The sequence below is a fragment of the Anomaloglossus baeobatrachus genome, chromosome 3, assembly GCF_048569485.1.
Source record: "Anomaloglossus baeobatrachus isolate aAnoBae1 chromosome 3, aAnoBae1.hap1, whole genome shotgun sequence".
Taxonomy (NCBI): Eukaryota; Metazoa; Chordata; class Amphibia; order Anura; family Aromobatidae; genus Anomaloglossus; species Anomaloglossus baeobatrachus.
This window is the reverse complement of record NC_134355.1, coordinates 472,247,666-472,267,381: the sequence shown is the minus strand read 5'-3', so window position 1 is coordinate 472,267,381 and position 19,716 is coordinate 472,247,666. Positions and strand designations below refer to the sequence as shown.

The 19,716-nt window shown below is 48.2% G+C and overlaps 1 protein-coding gene across 1 annotated transcript in view; it reads left to right on the top strand.

Moving 5' to 3' along the window:
* The first annotated feature begins 3,145 nt into the window (after nt 1–3,145).
* USP13 (ubiquitin specific peptidase 13) overlaps nt 3,146–19,716 on the top strand; it is a 203,265-nt gene continuing 186,694 nt past the window's right edge. The window contains exon 1 of the mRNA XM_075340593.1: nt 3,146–3,348. Coding sequence (XP_075196708.1) covers nt 3,238–3,348 — 111 coding nt within the window. The 5' untranslated portion in view covers nt 3,146–3,237. The remainder of the gene's footprint in view (nt 3,349–19,716) is intronic.

Sequence of the window (19,716 nt, the reverse complement as noted above, 5' to 3'; positions counted from 1 at the left end):
TGTGACATGGGGCATTGTCCTACATGAAAATTGCTGACTGGTTGAGTGATGAACGCAAGTAAGGAAACGTGTGTTGTTGAAGAAGGTTCTGATGCACACTTGCAGTCACGCTGCCATGTAGCTGTATGAGAGGTCCAACTCCTGCTGCAGAAAACATTCCCAAAGAAAACCACTTCCTCCACCACCTTTCACTGACTTCTTAACACACTTTGGATTCAGTCTTTCCCCAGTTTTCATCACTAAAATGAACTGTGGACTACTTCTCTGTCCATACAAAAAACATGCTCCTCACCAAAGATGAGTCTGGCCTTTTGATTTTTTCTGCTAATGAGAGGTTTGGTCACTGCAGAGTGGGCTTTCAGTCCAAATGCTCTTAAACATTGTGACAGTGTATGACGAGACAGATTCTTACCGTGTTCAGTGCTGAACTGCCGAGCCATTCCAGCTGCAATGTTGAAACGATTACCGAAGGCGAATCTTCTCATTATCCTGTCCTCTCTTGCATTTGTTTTGTGAGGGCCACCAGTCTTCTTGGGGGACGTGAAAGAGTTTGTGATGTTGTATAGATGCAATATTCTCGAAATCACAGACTTGGAACAGCCTATTTCTCTTGCTATGGCTGACAGGGTCTCCCCTTTGGCCTTCATCTGGATAACCTGCTGCTGGAGGGTTTCAGTCACTTTGGAATGGCACACGATGTTTGCAAAATGAGGCTACTGATCTTTACCTCTTTACTATACAGACCCACTTTGTGTTTTTTTGTATATTTTTTAATCTTGCCGTTTCTTTTCCTGTCCATATATATATTTTAATATCATTTAGCGTGTAATAAAAATAAAGTAATTTTTACAAACCATTACTGTGTGTCACATATGTAGATTTGATTATCCTTGCTGGATGCACGACTACCTTCATTATTACAGAATTTTTTGGTAACTAATGTAAATTTCTGTTGTGGAAATGTCGCAATCCAGGGCTATGGGGTACTCGGTCCTGGGCCTGGTTTCACTGGGAAGTGTCACGGGTGTAATGGCCGGTGCCCAGTTCTGTGACCCTGGGGGGGTCGCTTTTAAAAGGGGGTATTTACAGGGATTGTAATAAAGTTTTTGTCATGACGCCACTTGCGAGTTGCGGCTATATGGATGGAGCTGCCGCTGCATAGTCTCTCAATGCTGGGGCTGATGTTAATGGCAGCCTGAATGTTCTGGCCCTCCGCAAGTAGGGCTAGGCCCCAGGGGATAAATGATGGTGTTTGATGTTAAGTCCGTTCACAATACCGGGGTGCGGAAAGAAGGTAGACCACACAAGGGAGTGCAGTGTAACTGGTTCTTTACTCACAATGGTGATGCTTGCAAGCCGATGGAGGCTGGTCTTCACCACTGGTCCCTGTAGTTCCAGTGTGATGACCTGGTGGCTTACTTCCTCTGCACCTGTCTCTGATCTGGGGGTCCCCTCCTGGTTGTCTTTCGGTTCTGGTCCGTATGGCAGGCAGTTTGAACCCTGTCGGGTCGGTCCTCAGTTCCCAGTCCCCTGGTTCTCTTGTCACTGCTGTGCCCTGAACTCTACGATTGGTGAGGTCCTGGATGGTCCCCTCACCGTGCAGATTTGATCAGGTCTGCCGGGAGCGTTTTCCTGACCTAGGGCTCTGTACCCCACCGATGCTATGGTTCCGAGAGTACTCCACCGTACTCCTTCGGCAACCACATGCCTGAGCCTGACAGATCACTGTTACACTCTCCCGTCAGTGTCGCTATGTCCGTCTCGTTTCACTTCCACTTACTGACGGTTTGACCCCTCCTCCCTGGTTGACGTCTAGTGGACTGGATCAGTTCCACCCCTAGGTGGCCATCCATTGGGTACAACCCTAGCTTGTTACCAGTTCTTAGGGGGAGGGGGGGATAGGAATTATATGTGTGTTTTGGTTTTACCGGCACTGGTCTTTTGGGTCCCTGGGGGTAGACCCTGCATCTTTGACAGGATGCAGGTCCCTGTAGCTCCTGATGGCTTTAGGGGCGCTACAGAAACTCTCAATTTTCTGTGTGGCTTTTCCCCATAGACTTGCATTAGATACGTAACATCTGCAGGTAAAAAACACATGTTTTTGGTTCATTTACGAAGCACAAGCACATAAAAAACGCATGTAATCTGCACCTAAGGATGTCATTACCAGGAAGTTTCAAAGACAAAAAAAGCTTTATTTAATGGATGACACAACAAACAGAGACGATGAACGCAGAGGCAAAAATGCACACCAAAACACAAGGAAAAAACACAAGTCAGCAAGGTGCGGAGACAAAAACAGCGGATACTGATCGTGGGAATGTGGCACTAAGTAAACAGCACCGTGTGCACACTCCATCCACTGTGCTGTATAACGCAGGGCCACAAATCAGCCACTCATGGCAGTGTGGCAGGCTTCCATCAGTAGTGCTGCGGGCAGCCATGTATCAGGGCACATTTTAGGGCTGTTATTCCCATTGCTTCTGGATTACCATATACATCTGTCTGGTCACATGAGAACATGCAGCAGCACCCGGGCACGCACTGGTTAATGGTGACAGCCTGCACCCGGGCACGCACTGGTTAATGGTGACAGCCTGCACCCGGGCACGCACTGGTTAATGGTGACAGCCTGCACCCGGACACGCACTGGTTAATGGTGACAGCCTGCACCCGGGCACGCACTGGTTAATGGTGACAGCCTGCACCCGGACACGCACTGGTTAATGGTGACAGCCTGCACCTGGGCACGCACTGGTTAATGGTGACATCCTGCACCCGGGCACGCACTGGTTAATGGTGACAGCCTGCACCCGGGCACGCACTGGTTAATGGTGACAGTCTGCACCCGGGCACGCACTGGTTAATGGTGACAGCCTGCACCCGGGCACGCACTGGTTAATGGTGACAGCCTGCACCCGGGCACGCACTGGTTAATGGTGACAGCCTGCACCCGGGCACGCACTGGTTAATGGTGACAGCCTGCACCCGGGCACGCACTGGTTAATGGTGACAGCCTGCACCCGGGCACGCACTGGTTAATGGTGACAGCCTGCACCCGGGCAGACAAGTGTCCGTCACCCGCTCCTCTATAAATAACGGCCGTTCCTCCCTCCTCCGGCCGCGCTGCTGCCTCCTGCCATTGGCCTGGACTAGCAGCCTCCTGCCCTCCTGCCCTCCGTGCCGGGACGCGGCCGCAGAGTCGCAGCATTGTTTGGGAGCAGCAGGAATGTGAAGATGGCTGCGGACCTGGGAGAGCTGCTTGTGCCTTACATGCCCACCATCAGGGTGCCCAAGTCAGGGGACAGGGTCTACAAGACGGAGTGCGCCTTCTCCTATGACTCCCCTGTGAGTGAGTGGGTGGTCTCAGGGTGGGCTGGGGTGGTTTCCCCTGGTGGGCTGGAGTGGTCTCACCTGGTGGGCTGGAGTGGTCTCTCCTGGTGGGCTGGGGTGGTCTCCCCTGGTGGGCTGGGGTGGTCTCCCCTGGTGGGCTGGGGTGCTGGTTTTCCCTGGTGGGCTGGAGTGGTCCCCTGGTGGGCTGGAGTGGTCTCTCCTGGTGGGCTGGGGTGGTCTCCCCTGGTGGGCTGGGGTGGTCTACCCTCATGTTTTTCTCCGGGAGATGGCAGCGATCACTCCCCTGACACAATCTTCCGTGATCTCCAGCGATGCTGCCCGATCAGCCCACAACCTAGGGGTCTTTTTACCACCGGGGGTCTCCTAACTGGTGTGGGGGCTGTGGATGACCCGGATCAGGACATGTTGACCTGAGATGTCCTGAAGACTCCAGTCCATACAGAGCTGTTTGTGACCATGTGAGCGATCGTCCTCCTGTAGGTTTGGAACAATAGAAGTTGATCCAATCACAGTAAGAATTGGGAATGTTCTGTTTGTTACCATAGTGACAGAGAAAGTAACAGTTTTTTTTTATAAAAGTTTAGATTTTTCTCACCCATCCATTGTTGCTCTACTTAGCAGCGATCCTCAGATTGGACAATGAAGTGTCCGGTGTGAAAACTGTCACTGTGGCCAATAGCAACAACATATAGGATCTTATCACCTGTCATAAAAGAGCTGGTTGCTATGGGAAACGTTGACACTTTCTATTTGTAAATAAGGGATGTATCTGTATTCTGTATTTTCTTATTATTTGGTGGGGTTTTTCTCGCTAGTGACAACATCATTTATACTTTTCCGTATTTACCTTCCGGTTTTCATGTTCTGCAGAGAAGCCGCAGTAGAAGCTTCTAGAAGGATATTCACCTACAACATTTACTTCTTTAGCAGAAATCTCATGTGCCAAAACAACTCCTTTTTAAATTCACTATTTAATTTCCGCTTAACCCCCCCCCCCCAAAAAAAAAACATGAAGAGTAATGATCGTTTTGACATATTCATTATTTTTTAATCAACCAGAAATAAGAAATGTGATATATCTTCTTAGAGAAATCGTCTTTTCTCCTCCCGGACTCAGCTGCCTTTCTCTAAATTCCCAAATCCTGGTAATGTCTTCATTGAGTTCAGATTCCCATGGCTGAGATAGGAGAGGACAGTTGGTGCCCATAAAGTTCTATGAAGACATATAACTGACGAAGAATGTCTGTATCTAGCGCACCCTCCCCCGCTCCATAGAATATTAAAAGCACCAGCTGCTACCTCAGTAATTGGGAATACAGATTTTGGCCTTGAATTGAGAGAAAGATCCGTCCGGGGGGAGAGTGAAGCAGATTTCTCTGATAAGATATATTACAGAGTATCATAACTTCACTTGTAATTTTGATTTCTCATATAACAATGAAAATGACGGTTATTCTTTAATAATCCCTTCTCCAGCGCTGGGGACTACAAAGCACAAGGGACATGACTATGGAGGGCATTACCTCTACCACAAAGGTTATATTTACTGTTCACCATAAAACAATGTGTCTGATACAGCTCAGTGACAACAAATATTCCCAGTTTTAGATATTTTTACACATGGTGGAAGTAATTGGTCAATATTTATACACAAGTGTGAAAATATCCTAGTGATGATCCAGTGATGATACAATTTGGCTAGTTTCACACTTGCGTTTTGAGGCATCCATCGCATTGCCTTGTGTGACGGATGTAACGGATGCGTTGCGTATAGTGGCACAACTGATGCGACGGATCCTGCAAAACAACGGAATCCGTTGTAGCTTTTTTTCGGCGATTTACTCAACTGAGCATGCACAGTTGTGTAAATACCGATCCGTCACAGGAATCCGTCAAATGACGGATTCCGCCACCATAGTCTTCCATTATAAAAATGAGGGACGTCAACAGAATCCTGCACATTGCGGTTTTTTTACGCTCTGGGAAGCGCAGAAAAACGCTACATGCTGCGTTCTTTCCGCCCAACGGATACAACGCAAGGCCATCCGTCGCAATGTGTCATCAATACAAGTCAATGGGATATAATGCACATCCGTTAACGGATTGTGCTGATTCCCAAAGCGGCGGATTGCGACGGCTGCCAAACAACGCAAGTGTGATATTTCATGTGTCATGCTCTAAATAAAGCTGCTTTGTTTTTGAAAGTTCCTGGAATTTGGCTTGGACTAAACCGTATTGATACACTTAACGAGTTTTGATGCGTTTTCACTGTGGAAACGTACGAAAAACACATGAGCGTTTGTTACCTGTGGATTTTCCACATCTGCTTGAAGTCTATGGGGAAAATCTGCACAGAAAACTCACCATACCCACTAGAGAAACTGACATGATGTGGATTTGGTTAGTTTGTGCCGAGCAAATACAGAAGCAGAGTGGGCAGATTTCTATAAATCCCATCCAGCATCAAAAGCTGATGGTGAGAATGGAGCCTAAGGCTATGTGTCCACGGTAGAATGTACCTGCGGATTTTTCTGCATGAAAATCCGCGACTTTCGCGGCAAATACGCACCCGCGGATTTGCCGCGGATTTGCCGCGGATTTACCGCGGATTTTGATGCGGATTTTTTTTTTTTTTCCCCATTCTATACCCAAATCCGCACCAAAATCCGCAACAAACAATTGACATGCTGCAGATTTTTCCGCATCAAAATCCGCGGCAAATCCGCGGCAAATCCGCAGCAGAAAAATCCGCAGCATGGACACAGCATTTCCAAAATGCCATTGAAATGGCTTGGAAGTGCCGCTGCTGCAGATTTTCGGCAAATCCGCGGCAAATCCGCGGCAAAATCCGCGGCAAATCCGCAGCGTGGGCACATAGCCTTAGGTTCCCCGGGGCTTCACACGTGGTGCCCGATAGAGATCTCATGCCCACTGTACCCCCCTTCGTAAACTGACCTACGGCACTTTTTAAATCCATAACATGTCAATTTCTATTGCAATAAATATGCGTTTTATTTGCAAAAGTTCCTCATAGCCTTAGATGAGATGGGGAAAATCCGCAGGTTAAATACGCATGTGTGTCCTTAATGCATTTCTCCAGCGGAAACGCTCTAAACTCGAATGTAATCCGCGTATGACTTTATCAAAGAATTATGAAAAGGAAGAATCCGAAACAAAGTAGTTTCCTTAAAAATCAAACACACCAAAAGGAGACAAAATGAAAAACACAAGTAACCTAAAATAGATAATAATCTGACGCATCAAATACTTATTGCGGGAACTTGGCTGTAGGCGACTTTTGCAGTATTCTGATCAGAGATGAGTGGTTTGCATCGTGTTTCCCTGGTGGTCCGTGGTAGCCAGTTGTCACTTCTGCCCCCGGCTTCCTGCGCAGCTCTGGTGCTTACTAGGCCAAGCATCAGACATAGTGTGAGGCTCAGAGCCAAGGACGCCGGGGCAGAAGTAAAGGCCGGCTACCAGAGTACTGGACCGGCCACTGGGCCATGGAAACACAAGTCGAATTCTCAGCTCTAATAGTATTTGTAGGCAAGATCCAGGAGTAGAACCAATGCTGAGAATGTCAATGGAGCGATTTCTGGGCCCCTCCTGGTTCTGATTGACCAGTACATCCAAAACAAACTCAGCTAGGATTTCATATATTTTAAATACAGTTTGGAGAGTTATTAAAAACTATTTTTTAATTTGTTTTACGCCACCATAAATGATATATTTTTTATTTATTGGGCTGGTTGAACTCTTCCCTGTGTCATAGATAAAATCCTTATTTTGTGGCCCGAGCCCTTACATTACAGGGACAGATTGTATTCATCATATCAGAGTTGGCTTTTAAACTTCCTAAGTCCATTTTAAAAGTGACTCAGCTGTCTGGCGTTCATCACGCTGCTGCACCAGCTATTTTTATCCATACTCTTCAGGTCTCAAGTGTCAAGCTGCAGTGTACCCACCCGGTGGAATCCAACAATTTGAGGAGGCTGTGGGGCGAGCCTAAATCTGAATTTATTGTAACTTTTACCTCTAGAGATTCATCATGCCGCATGTATATATACATATATATTCTCTAACTACTCCTCATTGGCGGACACAGACAATAGAGGGTCCATGTGCAAGAATAGTAATTGGGCCCTTTACAGCCCAATAGCTCCTCATATGCACAATTACAGTCCTGCTCATCGTTATTGGCACCCATTAAGTTTAGTTACATAATGTGGAATATCTCCTGAAAAAAATGAAACAGCTTTTTGTATAGAGCCCTCGTGTTAAATACAAAAGAGCAAATGATAAACCACAATTTTAAACAAAAACAATGGGAAGGAAAAATAGAAAAACTAAAATCTTGCTGTGACCCTGGTATTGGAACCCTTTACATTAAATTACTATGGAAACATATTTTGACTCACCTGTGGTAAATCACAAATGAAAATCACCGGTGATAAATTGTTGGTACCCATGTGACATGAATTAGCCAATGAATGATGACTTTAGTATTTTAAAAAGCCACATGGTAGGCCCTGTTCCTTTGTCACAATGGTGAAGACTAAAGGCCACTTTACACGTAACGACATCGCTAACGAGATGTCGTTGGGGCCACGGAATTCATGACGCACATCCGGCCTCGTTAGCGACATCGTTGCGTGTGAAACGCAGGAACGACCGTTAACGATCAAAAATACTCACCATATTGTTGATCGTTGACATGTCGTTCTAATCTCAAATATTGTTGCTGCTGCAGGTACGATGTTGTTCATTGTTCCTGTTGCAGCACACATAGCTATGTGTGACACCGCAGGAACGAGGAACAACATCGTACCTGCGGCCGCTGCCAATGAGGAAGGAAGGAGGTGGGCGGGCGGGATGTTACGACCGCTCATCTCCGCAACTCCGCTTCTATTGGGCGGCCGCTTAGTGACGCCACTGTGACGCCACACGAACTGCCCCCTTAGAAAGGGGGTGGTTCGCCGGCCACAGCGACGTCGCTAGGCAGGTAAGTACGTGTGACGGGTGTTAGCAATATTGTGCGCCACGGGCAGCCATTTGCCCGTGACGCACAACCGACAGGGGCGGGTGCTTTCACCAGCGATATCGCTAGCGATGTCGCTGTGTGTAAAGTGGCCTTAAGGAGCTGTCTGAGGACATCAAAACTGCTATTATTAGCGAACACAAGACTTCCAAAGGGTATGAGGCCATCTCCAAAGACCTTGGTATCCCAGTTTCAACAGAACACAAGGATATTAAGACATTTACTAAGCATCGGACTGTCAAGAGGCCCCCTGGACGTGGGGGAAAAAGGAAAATTGACGATGTCTTTGAAGGGTGGTACAAATTGTGGAAAAAACACCACGTCAAACATTCAAAGACCTGAAGGCCAACATGGAACAGTATGAGGTCATGGTTTCAAGAAGTACTATACGCCGCACACTAAACCAAGAAGACCTTTATGGACGAAGGCCAAGGAAGAAATCATTGCTGAAGAAATTACATAAAAAGGAACAACTTATCTTGGTCAAAAAATACCTTGACAAACCATAAGGGTAAGTTCACACAGTGCGTTTTTCGCTGCGTTTTTGCGCGTTTTTCGGGTGCGTTTTTGGCCTCAAAACTGCATGACTTTGGTTCCCCAGCAAAGTCTATGAGTTTTCATTTTTGCTGTCCGCACACAACTTTTTTTTTAAGCTGCTTTTTTGAGCTTAAAAAAAAAATGGACATGTCAATTCTTTCCTGCATTTTTCTGCGTTTTCCCCCCATGCAATGCATTGGAAAAACGCAGAAAAACGCAACAAAATGCAGCCAAAAACGCACCAAATCGAGGCAAAAACTCATGCGTTTTTTGCCGCGGGTGCGTTTTTGTGCGTTTTTAGCGGCCAAAAACACACAAAAACAGCGTCAAAAAAACGCAGTGTGTGCACATAGCCTAGGCCTTCTGGGAAAATGTTCTGTGGACAGATGAAACACAAATAGACCTTGGGATCGGATACCTGGGTCATGATTTAATTGTTTAGCTCACTGAATAGTCTTTATCTACCTAACTACTCCCTTGATGAATACAGAAGGATGAAACATGAATACAGAAGGAGGATGAATGGCATGACAGGGATTTACAGACAATAGGGTCAGCTTGATATTGCCCTTTTTAGGGCTGGAGTTTGGGATACCCACAGTGCCAGTGAAGGGCATTATTTAGGGACTCTGTTTACCCACCTATGACACTGGACCTTTTGACCCATCACTGATGACTCCTCCATTGCTGATCCGACTGGATGGGTTAGACTGCTCCAGTTTATATGTTTTTATACTACCACTGTGCATTATTAATTGCTGTTTCTCAGCCACCACTATGGACTAGGAGTTGGTTTCAGTAACCACTATGATGGCCTGCTAAGATTTTCTTTGATTTATTGTGGTCTGATTAATCTTGAGCTATACTTAAGGTCCAGTCACACATAACGAGATCGTGAACGAGATCGCTACTACGTCACAGTTCCCAGATCGTTGCTGAATCGTTGGTGAAATCGTATGTGAGGTGTCACACCGACTTTAGGAACGAGCGTGCGACCCGTATAACGATCTTGTAAATCGTCGGGACCCTGTCACACAACAGCTGTGGTAACGATTCCGATCTCGATTAGGGGCGTAGTGAAACGCAGTGAGCCACGTAGGCGTGCATTTGCGTCGCCTTTTCCACACCCCTCCGCTCCGATTGGTGGCCAATACTGAGTTCTGATTGGGCGGGTGGGCAGGCCTAAAAGGTAACTTTTGTATCGCGTCATCCTTTGTCACTTCTTTTGAGCTTTGCTTTGAGAATAGAACCTGCGACTCCACCCTGATTTATTCGTACTTTGTATCCGGTTGCTTGCTTGCTTTTCGGATCGAAGCTGCATCTGCACCCGGATTGATCCCTCCTTCGTTCCCGAGTGTTTATCAGCGCCAACCAATCAGTGCAGAGGGGGCGCGGAAACGGGGATGCAGCTACACGCCTACGTGCCACACTAAAGTTCTAATCTAGGTCGCTAACGAAATCGTAGGTAGGTGTCAAACATACAGATCCATCCTGCCCAGCAGGACTCCAACGAGCCAAAAATGGCCCAGGCTGTTCAGCATCGACCAACGATTTCACAGCAGGGGGCGGATAGTTGGTACGTGTCACACATGACGAGATCGCTAGTAAAGTCGTTGTTGCGTCACAGAAACTGTGACGTAGCAATGATCTCGTTCTCGATCTCGTTATGTGTAAAGTGGCCTTTGGCCACTACTGTGAATTACAAGATCATATCAGTACCACTATCTTGGTGTTCTGGGTCTTTATCTTCTCTTGGGGTTGGTCAGACCTTTATTCAGGAGACAGGAAAAAATCACTTCTTAGTGACTGGTTTACATCTTGGATGCACGGTTGGGAACCCTTATATATTTAGATGCAGGTTTGGACACATAACATCTTAAATTATTAAAAACAAAAATTATTTCCTCAATTTTTTTGCTGCTGTCTTTACATATATTTTTGGTTGATGGAGTTGAGTAGCACCTATGTGCAATGCTCCTCATTTGTGACGCTCCTCATTTGCTTTGCTAATTGATACAGTATAATGACCCTCAAATAGTCCTCCATAAAGTATAAAAGCTCTCTCATAGCCCTCCAAATATTATAATGGTCTCCACATAGCCTTCCATATCAGAAAATTTGTCCCCTCATAGTCCCCTGTATAGTATAATGCACACTGCATAGTCCTCCATATTTTATAATGTACCCCCATAGCTCTCTATATATTATAATGCACCCCCATAGTCCTCCATATTTTATAATGCACCCCCCATAGTCATCCATATATTATAATGCATCCTCCATATATTATAATGCATCCTCCATAGTCCTTCATATATTATAATGCATCCTCCATAGTCCTCCTTATATTATAATGCACCCCCATTGTCCTCCATATATTATAATGCATCCTCCATAGTCCTCCATATATTATAATGCACCTCCCATAGTCCTCCATTTATTATAATGCACCACCCATAGTCCTCCATATCTTATGATGCACTCCCATAGTCCTCCATATATTATAATGCACCTCCCATAGTCCTCCATATATTATAATGCACCCCCATAGTTTTAATGCATACCCTATAGTCATCCATAAGCTTTCAAATATTATAATGGTCCTCACATAGCCTTCCATATCAGAAAATTTGTCTCCTCATAGTCCTCTATATAGTATAATGCACACTGCATAGTCCTCCATATGTTATAATGTACCCCATAGATCTCTATATATTATAATGCACCCCCATAGTCCTCCATATATTATAATGCACCCCCCATAATCCTCCATATATTATAATACATCCTCCATAGTCCTCCATATATTATAATGCATCCTCCATAGTCCTCCATATGTTATAATGCATCCTCCATAGTCCTTCATATATTATAATGCATCCTACATAGTCCTCGTTATATTGTAATGCACCCCTATTGTCCTCCATATATTATAATGCATCCTCCATAGTCTTCCATATATTATAATGCATCCTTTATAGTCCTCCATATGTTATAATGCATCCTCCATAGTCCTCCATATATTATAATGCATCCTACATAGTCCTCCTTATATTATAATGCACCTCCCATAGTCCTCCATATATTGTAATGCACCTCCCATAGTCCTCCATATATTATAATGGACCTCCCATAGTCCTCCATATATTATAATGCACCCCCCATAGTCCTCCATATCTTATGATGCACCTCCCATAGTCCTCCATATATTGTAATGCACCTCCCATAGTCCTCCATATATTATAATGCACCTCCCATAGTCCTCCATGTATTATAATGCACCCCCCATAGTCCTCCATATCTTATGATACACTCCCATAGTCCTCCATATATTATAATGCATCCTCCATAGTCCTCCATATGTTATTGTGAAGCCCCACAGGTGTAGTGTCGGTGCATTACCTTCAGGGACTCCACTCAGCTGGATCTGGTCACAGGTAGGAGATCTTCTTCTTGTCGTGACGCCACTCTCAGTATTGCGGTCAGTGGGGACCGCCACTGCAGGTTGAGGGACGCCTGGGGCTGATGGTGAATGCAGTTAGTTGGAATTGCCTCCTGAGAGTGAGGCAAGCCCCAGGGCCCTGTGTAGATGCGTAGAACCACAAGGCGCAGAATAACTCCACACAGGCAGAATGTCTTTCAGGGTTTTTACTCACTTCAGGTGGCAGGGTGAGTAACCCGGGCGTAGCTGGGATGAACCAGGCGGGAATCAGGTATCCTTCAGGCTGACTTCTGATGGTGACTACCAACTCGCCTTCCTTAGCCCTTGGTGGTTTGGGGTAACCCCGACTTTTAGTCCCTATGGGGGTCACCCAGGGAAGTTGCTGAAGCCTCACTCCCCTTCGTTTGCCGTATGCTTGTTGCCTGGGCCAGATCACTCCAGCTGCTTGCCTCCTGTGAACTGTGGGCCCTAACTGTGGCTACGTGGCTGCGGCTTTTAGTTGTTGTGGTGTGGGCTTTGAGGGCCCCACACCGGCAGGTTTAGCAGGGAAAGGTGGATCTATCCCCGCTCCGGGATCTGCCGCCCGTTTGGGCCTGGTTCTCCCTAGCAGTCTCCTTACTTCCCACTCTGTGCTCTCTCTCTAGCTGGAGATGGGTTTCGGGTAGCCCTCCTAGGTGACCGTTCTCCCCCGTCGGTAGCCACTGCGCGGACGCTGTCAGACTACAGCAGCCCAGGGGAAGGGGTCAGCTCTCCTCGGAGCTCCCTGGACTCTGCTCTGAACCGGCTCACATCTGGGACCTTCACTGCTGCTCCTGTCAGAGCCTCACTTTCCTGCTCCTCACTCCTCCACACTCTGCTGCAGACTGTTTACTCCTCCTTCTCTTTTCCCTTTTGTGCCTGCCTACGCCACCTAGCAACCAGGCTCTCTTACCACACCCCTTGAGAGGAGATGGAGGCTTTTGGCCCCCTCCACTATTCCAGTGGAGGTGAAGGCTTTTCCCCCTCCTGGGATCCCCAGGGGTCCTCTCAAAGGTACATGTGTGAGACCTGATCACTATGCGCCTGTGTAGTCACACCTCGGTCAGCCTTCTGGATTACCTGTATTGCACTGTCCCCAGCATGGGTGCAGTACTCAGTGGTGCCTGACCAGGTCAGGGGCGCCACATTCCCCCTTAGTTATCACCAGCACGTCCTCGGGCTGCAAGACAACATTTTAAAATGCATAAAACATTAAAACATGGTAAAACATTTTAAAACCACCAGGTACCATACATCACCACCCTCCACCCACAAGTCCGTTAACCCAACCAAACCCTCTCACGTTGGCCGCGCCTTCAGCCACTTCTGGCAGGATGTAGAGGCGGCTTTCATGGTCTGGTGGTCTTCAGGGTATACCTGGCCTGGTGGATCCGCACCTTCAGCCACTTCTGGCAGGATCCAGAGGCGGCCTTCACAGTTGGTGCTGACCAGGTACCCTCTTTGTGGTGGAGAGCCAGGCCCCATAAACAGGCATGCTCTCTGGTTGCAGGTAAGCCAAGGCCCTATATACGGACGTGCCCCCTGGTTGCAGACGAGCCAAGCCCCTAAACAGGCTGACTCTGGTGGCGGTGGTGCCCTCTGGTGTAACTATTTACACTGCGAGAGTTTGTGGCTATAGCCAGTTCATAGCCTTAAGGTTCATTTCTCACATCAGTTTATGTGGGCACATTCTTAAACTTTAAAACGTTGCAAAAAACTTCAAAACTGGTAACTTGCTGTATTTCTTATGTTATTTACATGGATTCCTCCTCACCAGGGCTTGGGCCTGTAGGGCTGCGGCACCTGTTGCTTCCTTGACCTTTTTCTTCATCTTGGTCATCAATGGGTTCCTTTTCTTTTCTTTCCTCTGTATCTTCTGTATCTGTTTCTTTCTCTGTATCTGTTTCTTTCTCTGTAGGACATGGTGTTACGTCTAGCGCATACCAGCCTCGTTCTCCTTGATGCATGGTAAACTGCACTGTGTCTCCCATCCTTAGGTTCCTTCCAGGATGTCCTCTGGGCAAATGAGCTCTCACATCTCTTCTATTGACGAAGATACCTTCCTTTATACCAGGTGCAACGATGAACCCGTATCCTGACTTCAGGCTAAAGTCTTCCACAATTCCTCTACAAAGGGGTCCTCTGACCTGTGCTTTGGCTCTTCTCAGGAACCGTTTTTCTTCTAGGTCTCTGGCCGTGACTTCTCTCTGTTCTGGAGACTGCGGTGCAGGGAAAGACTGGGTTCTGCTACGGCGCCGTGTCTTGCGGGCCGGGTTCTGCGGGGTACAGCTTACAAGCTCCCAGGTGAGGCTTTTGGGTAGGTCTTCTTCAGCAGATGGTGTTAGGTCTTCTTCATCCCAGCGGGAATATGGCAACATCTCCGGCTCTGGGCATGGATCCACTGCTGGTGGCTCCTGAGTCAGCTCCTCAGCTTCCTGGCCTCCCCTCCCCCTTAGTTCTTCTGAGCACTCCTTCGGTGGCAGTGCTGGGGATGGGCTTTCTTCAGCAGACCCAGACGGGGAACTCTTTGGCGTGGTTGCTGCAGGAGTTGTCGGAATCCTCTTGGGGGTGTGCGGAGGGAGCATGTACTGATCCACCATCTCCTGTGGGAACTTGGCCTCCATGTCAGCCTTCAGCTGCCAGTATGCAGGGTCCTCCCCCAGCGTGGGCTTCCTAGCAGGGACCTCCTTGGACTGGGGAGCGGTGTCTGCTCTGGCCTTGCAGGCCGGGGAAAATGGTGATGCAATCTTATCTTGGCGGGCCGCGCCCGATATGGCGGCGGCCTGGTCTTGGCGGGCCGCGCCTGACATGGCGGCGGCCTGGTCTTGGCGGGCCGCGCCCTGCATGGCGGCGGCCTGGATCGGCGTCGCGGTCGCGATGGGATCGGTGCAGGCTGGGCTGGGCGTCGCTGCAGCGATCGGAGCTTGGCGGGCCGCACCTGGCGTGGCTGCGGCCTGGTTCAGCACCTCACTTGCGGCGCGGACGAGCGTTGCTGCTGCGGTGGGGTCTCGGCGGGCCGGGCCTAGCAAGGCGGCGGCCTGGGTCAGCGTCACACCTGCGGCGTGGATGAGGGTCGCGGTGGCAGCCGGTTCTTTGCGGGCCGGACTGGGCGTTGCTGCAGGGACCGGGTCTTGGTGGGCCGAGCAGGGCATCGCTGCGGCGGCCTGAGCTTGGCGGGCTGCACCTGGCGTGGCTGCGGCCTGCTTCAGCGTCGCCGCGCCGGACGCCTCCTCAGGGACTGCGGGCGTGGCAGCAGGGGTCGGGGCACTCGCGCTGGCAGGGGCATCACTGGACTCACCCATCGGTGGCAGCATCGGGGTCTGAGTCGTCACCGCCCGGTCTGGCACTCGGCGCGCGGCTCTCCCCTCATAGGCCTGAACTGCCGCGGTCATCCACAGAAACTCCGTCCGTCCCTCTCTGATCAGCCTTCCGACCCTGGCCTCCAGTTGATCGCAGAACTCGGCGAGCTCCCGACACCACCAGGCAGCGGAGCCTGGCTCTGGGTCTCTGCATTCAGACGCCATTTTCTCTAGCAACAAGCTGCTGGCTTCTTTTCCGTTCCGCCGTCTCTGGACGCTTCCGCTCTCTTCACAAGCGAGGTCAGAACTCTGCAGGGGATCTCTGGGTAGCCACACCTCTTCGTGGGCGGTAACTTCTCCCAGCGCGGGCTGCTGTCGTTTTTCAGCGCGCTTTTCATGGTGGCAATATGGCGGCGCTTCCAATTTTCCAAGCGGACCGCCCAGGCACATGGTCACCTGTCTGAACAGGTCTAGTCCTTATCCTGTTCGTGACGCCAGATGTGAAGCCCCACAGGTGTAGTGTCGGTGCATTACCTTCAGGGACTCCACTCAGCTGGATCTGGTCACAGGTAGGAGATCTTCTTCTTGTCGTGACGCCACTCTCAGTATTGCGGCCAGTGGGGACCGCCACTGCAGGTTGAGGGACGCCTGGGGCTGATGGTGAATGCAGTTAGTTGGAATTGCCTCCTGAGAGTGAGGCAAGCCCCAGGGCCCTGTGTAGATGCGTAGAACCACAAGGCGCAGAATAACTCCACACAGGCAGAATGTCTTTCAGGGTTTTTACTCACTTCAGGTGGCAGGGTGAGTAACCCGGGCGTAGCTGGGATGAACCAGGCGGGAATCAGGTATCCTTCAGGCTGACTTCTGATGGTGACTACCAACTCGCCTTCCTTAGCCCTTGGTGGTTTGGGGTAACCCCGACTTTTAGTCCCTATGGGGGTCACCCAGGGAAGTTGCTGAAGCCTCACTCCCCTTCGTTTGCCGTATGCTTGTTGCCTGGGCCAGATCACTCCAGCTGCTTGCCTCCTGTGAACTGTGGGCCCTAACTGTGGCTACGTGGCTGCGGCTTTTAGTTGTTGTGGTGTGGGCTTTGAGGGCCCCACACCGGCAGGTTTAGCAGGGAAAGGTGGATCTATCCCCGCTCCGGGATCTGCCGCCCGTTTGGGCCTGGTTCTCCCTAGCAGTCTCCTTACTTCCCACTCTGTGCTCTCTCTCTAGCTGGAGATGGGTTTTGGGTAGCCCTCCTAGGTGACCGTTCTCCCCCGTCGGTAGCCACTGCGCGGACGCTGTCAGACTACAGCAGCCCAGGGGAAGGGGTCAGCTCTCCTCGGAGCTCCCTGGACTCTGCTCTGAACCGGCTCACATCTGGGACCTTCACTGCTGCTCCTGTCAGAGCCTCACTTTCCTGCTCCTCACTCCTCCACACTCTGCTGCAGACTGTTTACTCCTCCTTCTCTTTTCCCTTTTGTGCCTGCCTACGCCACCTAGCAACCAGGCTCTCTTACCACACCCCTTGAGAGGAGATGGAGGCTTTTGGCCCCCTCCACTATTCCAGCGGAGGTGAAGGCTTTTCCCCCTCCTGGGATCCCCAGGGGTCCTCTCAAAGGTACATGTGTGAGACCTGATCACTATGCGCCTGTGTAGTCACACCTCGGTCAGCCTTCTGGATTACCTGTATTGCACTGTCCCCAGCATGGGTGCAGTACTCAGTGGTGCCTGACCAGGTCAGGGGCGCCACATTATAATGCATCCTACATAGTCCTCGTTATATTGTAATGCACCCCTATTGTCCTCCATATATTATAATGCATCCTCCATAGTCTTCCATATATTATAATGCATCCTTTATAGTCCTCCATATGTTATAATGCACCTCCCATAGTCCTCCATATATTATAATGCACCTCCCATAGTCCTCCATGTATTATAATGCACCCCCCATAGTCCTCCATATCTTATGATGCACTCCCATAGTCCTCCATATATTATAATATATGCACCCTCATAGTCCTCCTCATAGTTTTAATGCACACCCCATAGTTATCCATATAGTATTATGAACATTGGCCCCTGTGTACTCACTGATTTATTAAAAATAAATATTCACCTCTCCTCTTTCCCCCGCTGCTCTGTTTTTTTGCAGTAGCGTGTATTCTACAACTCTGCATATGTCTGCACAGAGGGCACACAGAAGTCATCGTGCCCCGTGTCCTGAGACATCAGATCTGAGATGCTGGGGGAGAATGATTGAGGAGGGAGCGGAGTGATCCCTCTTTTATCATTGCTTTCGACTGTATTGGCATCTGCGATGACGATACAGTCAAAAGTGTAATGTCTGGCGCCCCTCCCCCCTTTACTTAAGACCCCATAGTGGTACGTCACTTGACCCATTGACTTGTTTTGGCCCTTGTTATCTGTGTTGCTGAAAAAGAATAGACATGTCTCCGTACGTTTTGCATGAGCATGCGGCCTGTGAAAAAAGACGGACATGTGAATAGCACCTTAGATTATAATGGTCATGTGTTGTGTCCGTGAGAAAAATGGATTTAATAAAGATGTGTAAATGAGACCTTAATAGGATCAGATCCTACAGTGGCCTCTACACATTGAAAGCGGCTGTGATGGTCCGTGTTTACACCATCTGCCACCTACAGTAATAACAGCTAATTAGTGGGGGCATGACGCAGCGTCCTAATGAAATCCAATCATCTTCAATGTTATATGATAGACAAACTTTTTAAAACCTTCCAGCCAATTCCCCTTAACGTCAGTATTTTCTTTTACTTTTTTTTTGTGTGTGAAAATGGCTTCTTTAATATACTTTTGTATTTGTGTTTTTTTTGCATTTTTCTGGCAAGCTTTCAACCTGTAAACGATGTCTATATAATGTCCACTAAAATGAATACAGCTTTCTAATCCATGCCACGAGGTCTAAGGCCCTGTGCCCGTGGGAGAAAATACCTGCAAATTTTGCTGCGGAAAACCCGAGGATTTTCTAGATTTTCCAGATAAATCCGCAGGTTTGTGCAAGTACAGACACTCCCCATGTTATCCTATATGATTTGGTGTGTGCTGTTTCTATGCTGCAGATTTTGCACCTCCGGAAAATGCTGCGGAATTTCTGCTGCCGCAAAGGACTGCATGTCAATTATTCCTGCGGATTTCCTGCAAATTTTCTGCCTTTCTACTATTGAGATTCAGGGGGGAGTCCGCAGTACAAACACGAATTCTGTAAATTTTCTGTAGGTTTTCCGCAGCAATTCCGCATGAAATCCGCATAAATGGATAGCTGCGGATTCCGGGGAGCTGCTGGGTGACCATATGGAAATACCTGCAGAAAATTCCGCAGGTATTTTCTCCTGTGGGCACAGGGCCTAAGACCTCGTTCAGACCTCTGTAAGTCAAGTACGTGTTTTCCAATGATCGAGTATACTGAATATGTATATATATACTGGTTCACATTTGTGTTTCTTTGCGGATGGTCTTTTTTTTGTAATAGTATCGATCTACAGGGTTTAAAACCAAAAAAGCCCTTCTGCAGACGCCATGTAATTTCCCTTAAGGTGTGTAATGTAAACTCTTCGGATTTGGCACTGCTAGCTGAGTCGAGTGGTTGTCCCGTGATTGGAAGTTTGCGGTTCATCTTGCTTCTCGTCCATTTCTTTCAGTGTTCTATTGAGATATCAAAAAGCAAATAAGAGGCCAAAATATAACTTTTAATAAAAGTATGTAAAAGACCTAATACTTAGGCCAATGTAACCATAAGCATCCCCGACTGCTATCAGGATATAAGGCGTAGGCCACGCCACACAAGAGATAGCCCCTCAGGGATGCCACAAATATAACAAACTAAATAAACAAACAAAAAACAAAAAAAATGATACAGATTGTGTTTCCATGTGTTATCCAGACAGCGGTCCTATATACATAACTTAATATAAAAACACCAAATATATAAATAATATAGATTGTTGACAGGGGTCAACAGTTAAATGTACATAAAGCATTGATAGTACAGTTGATATAGA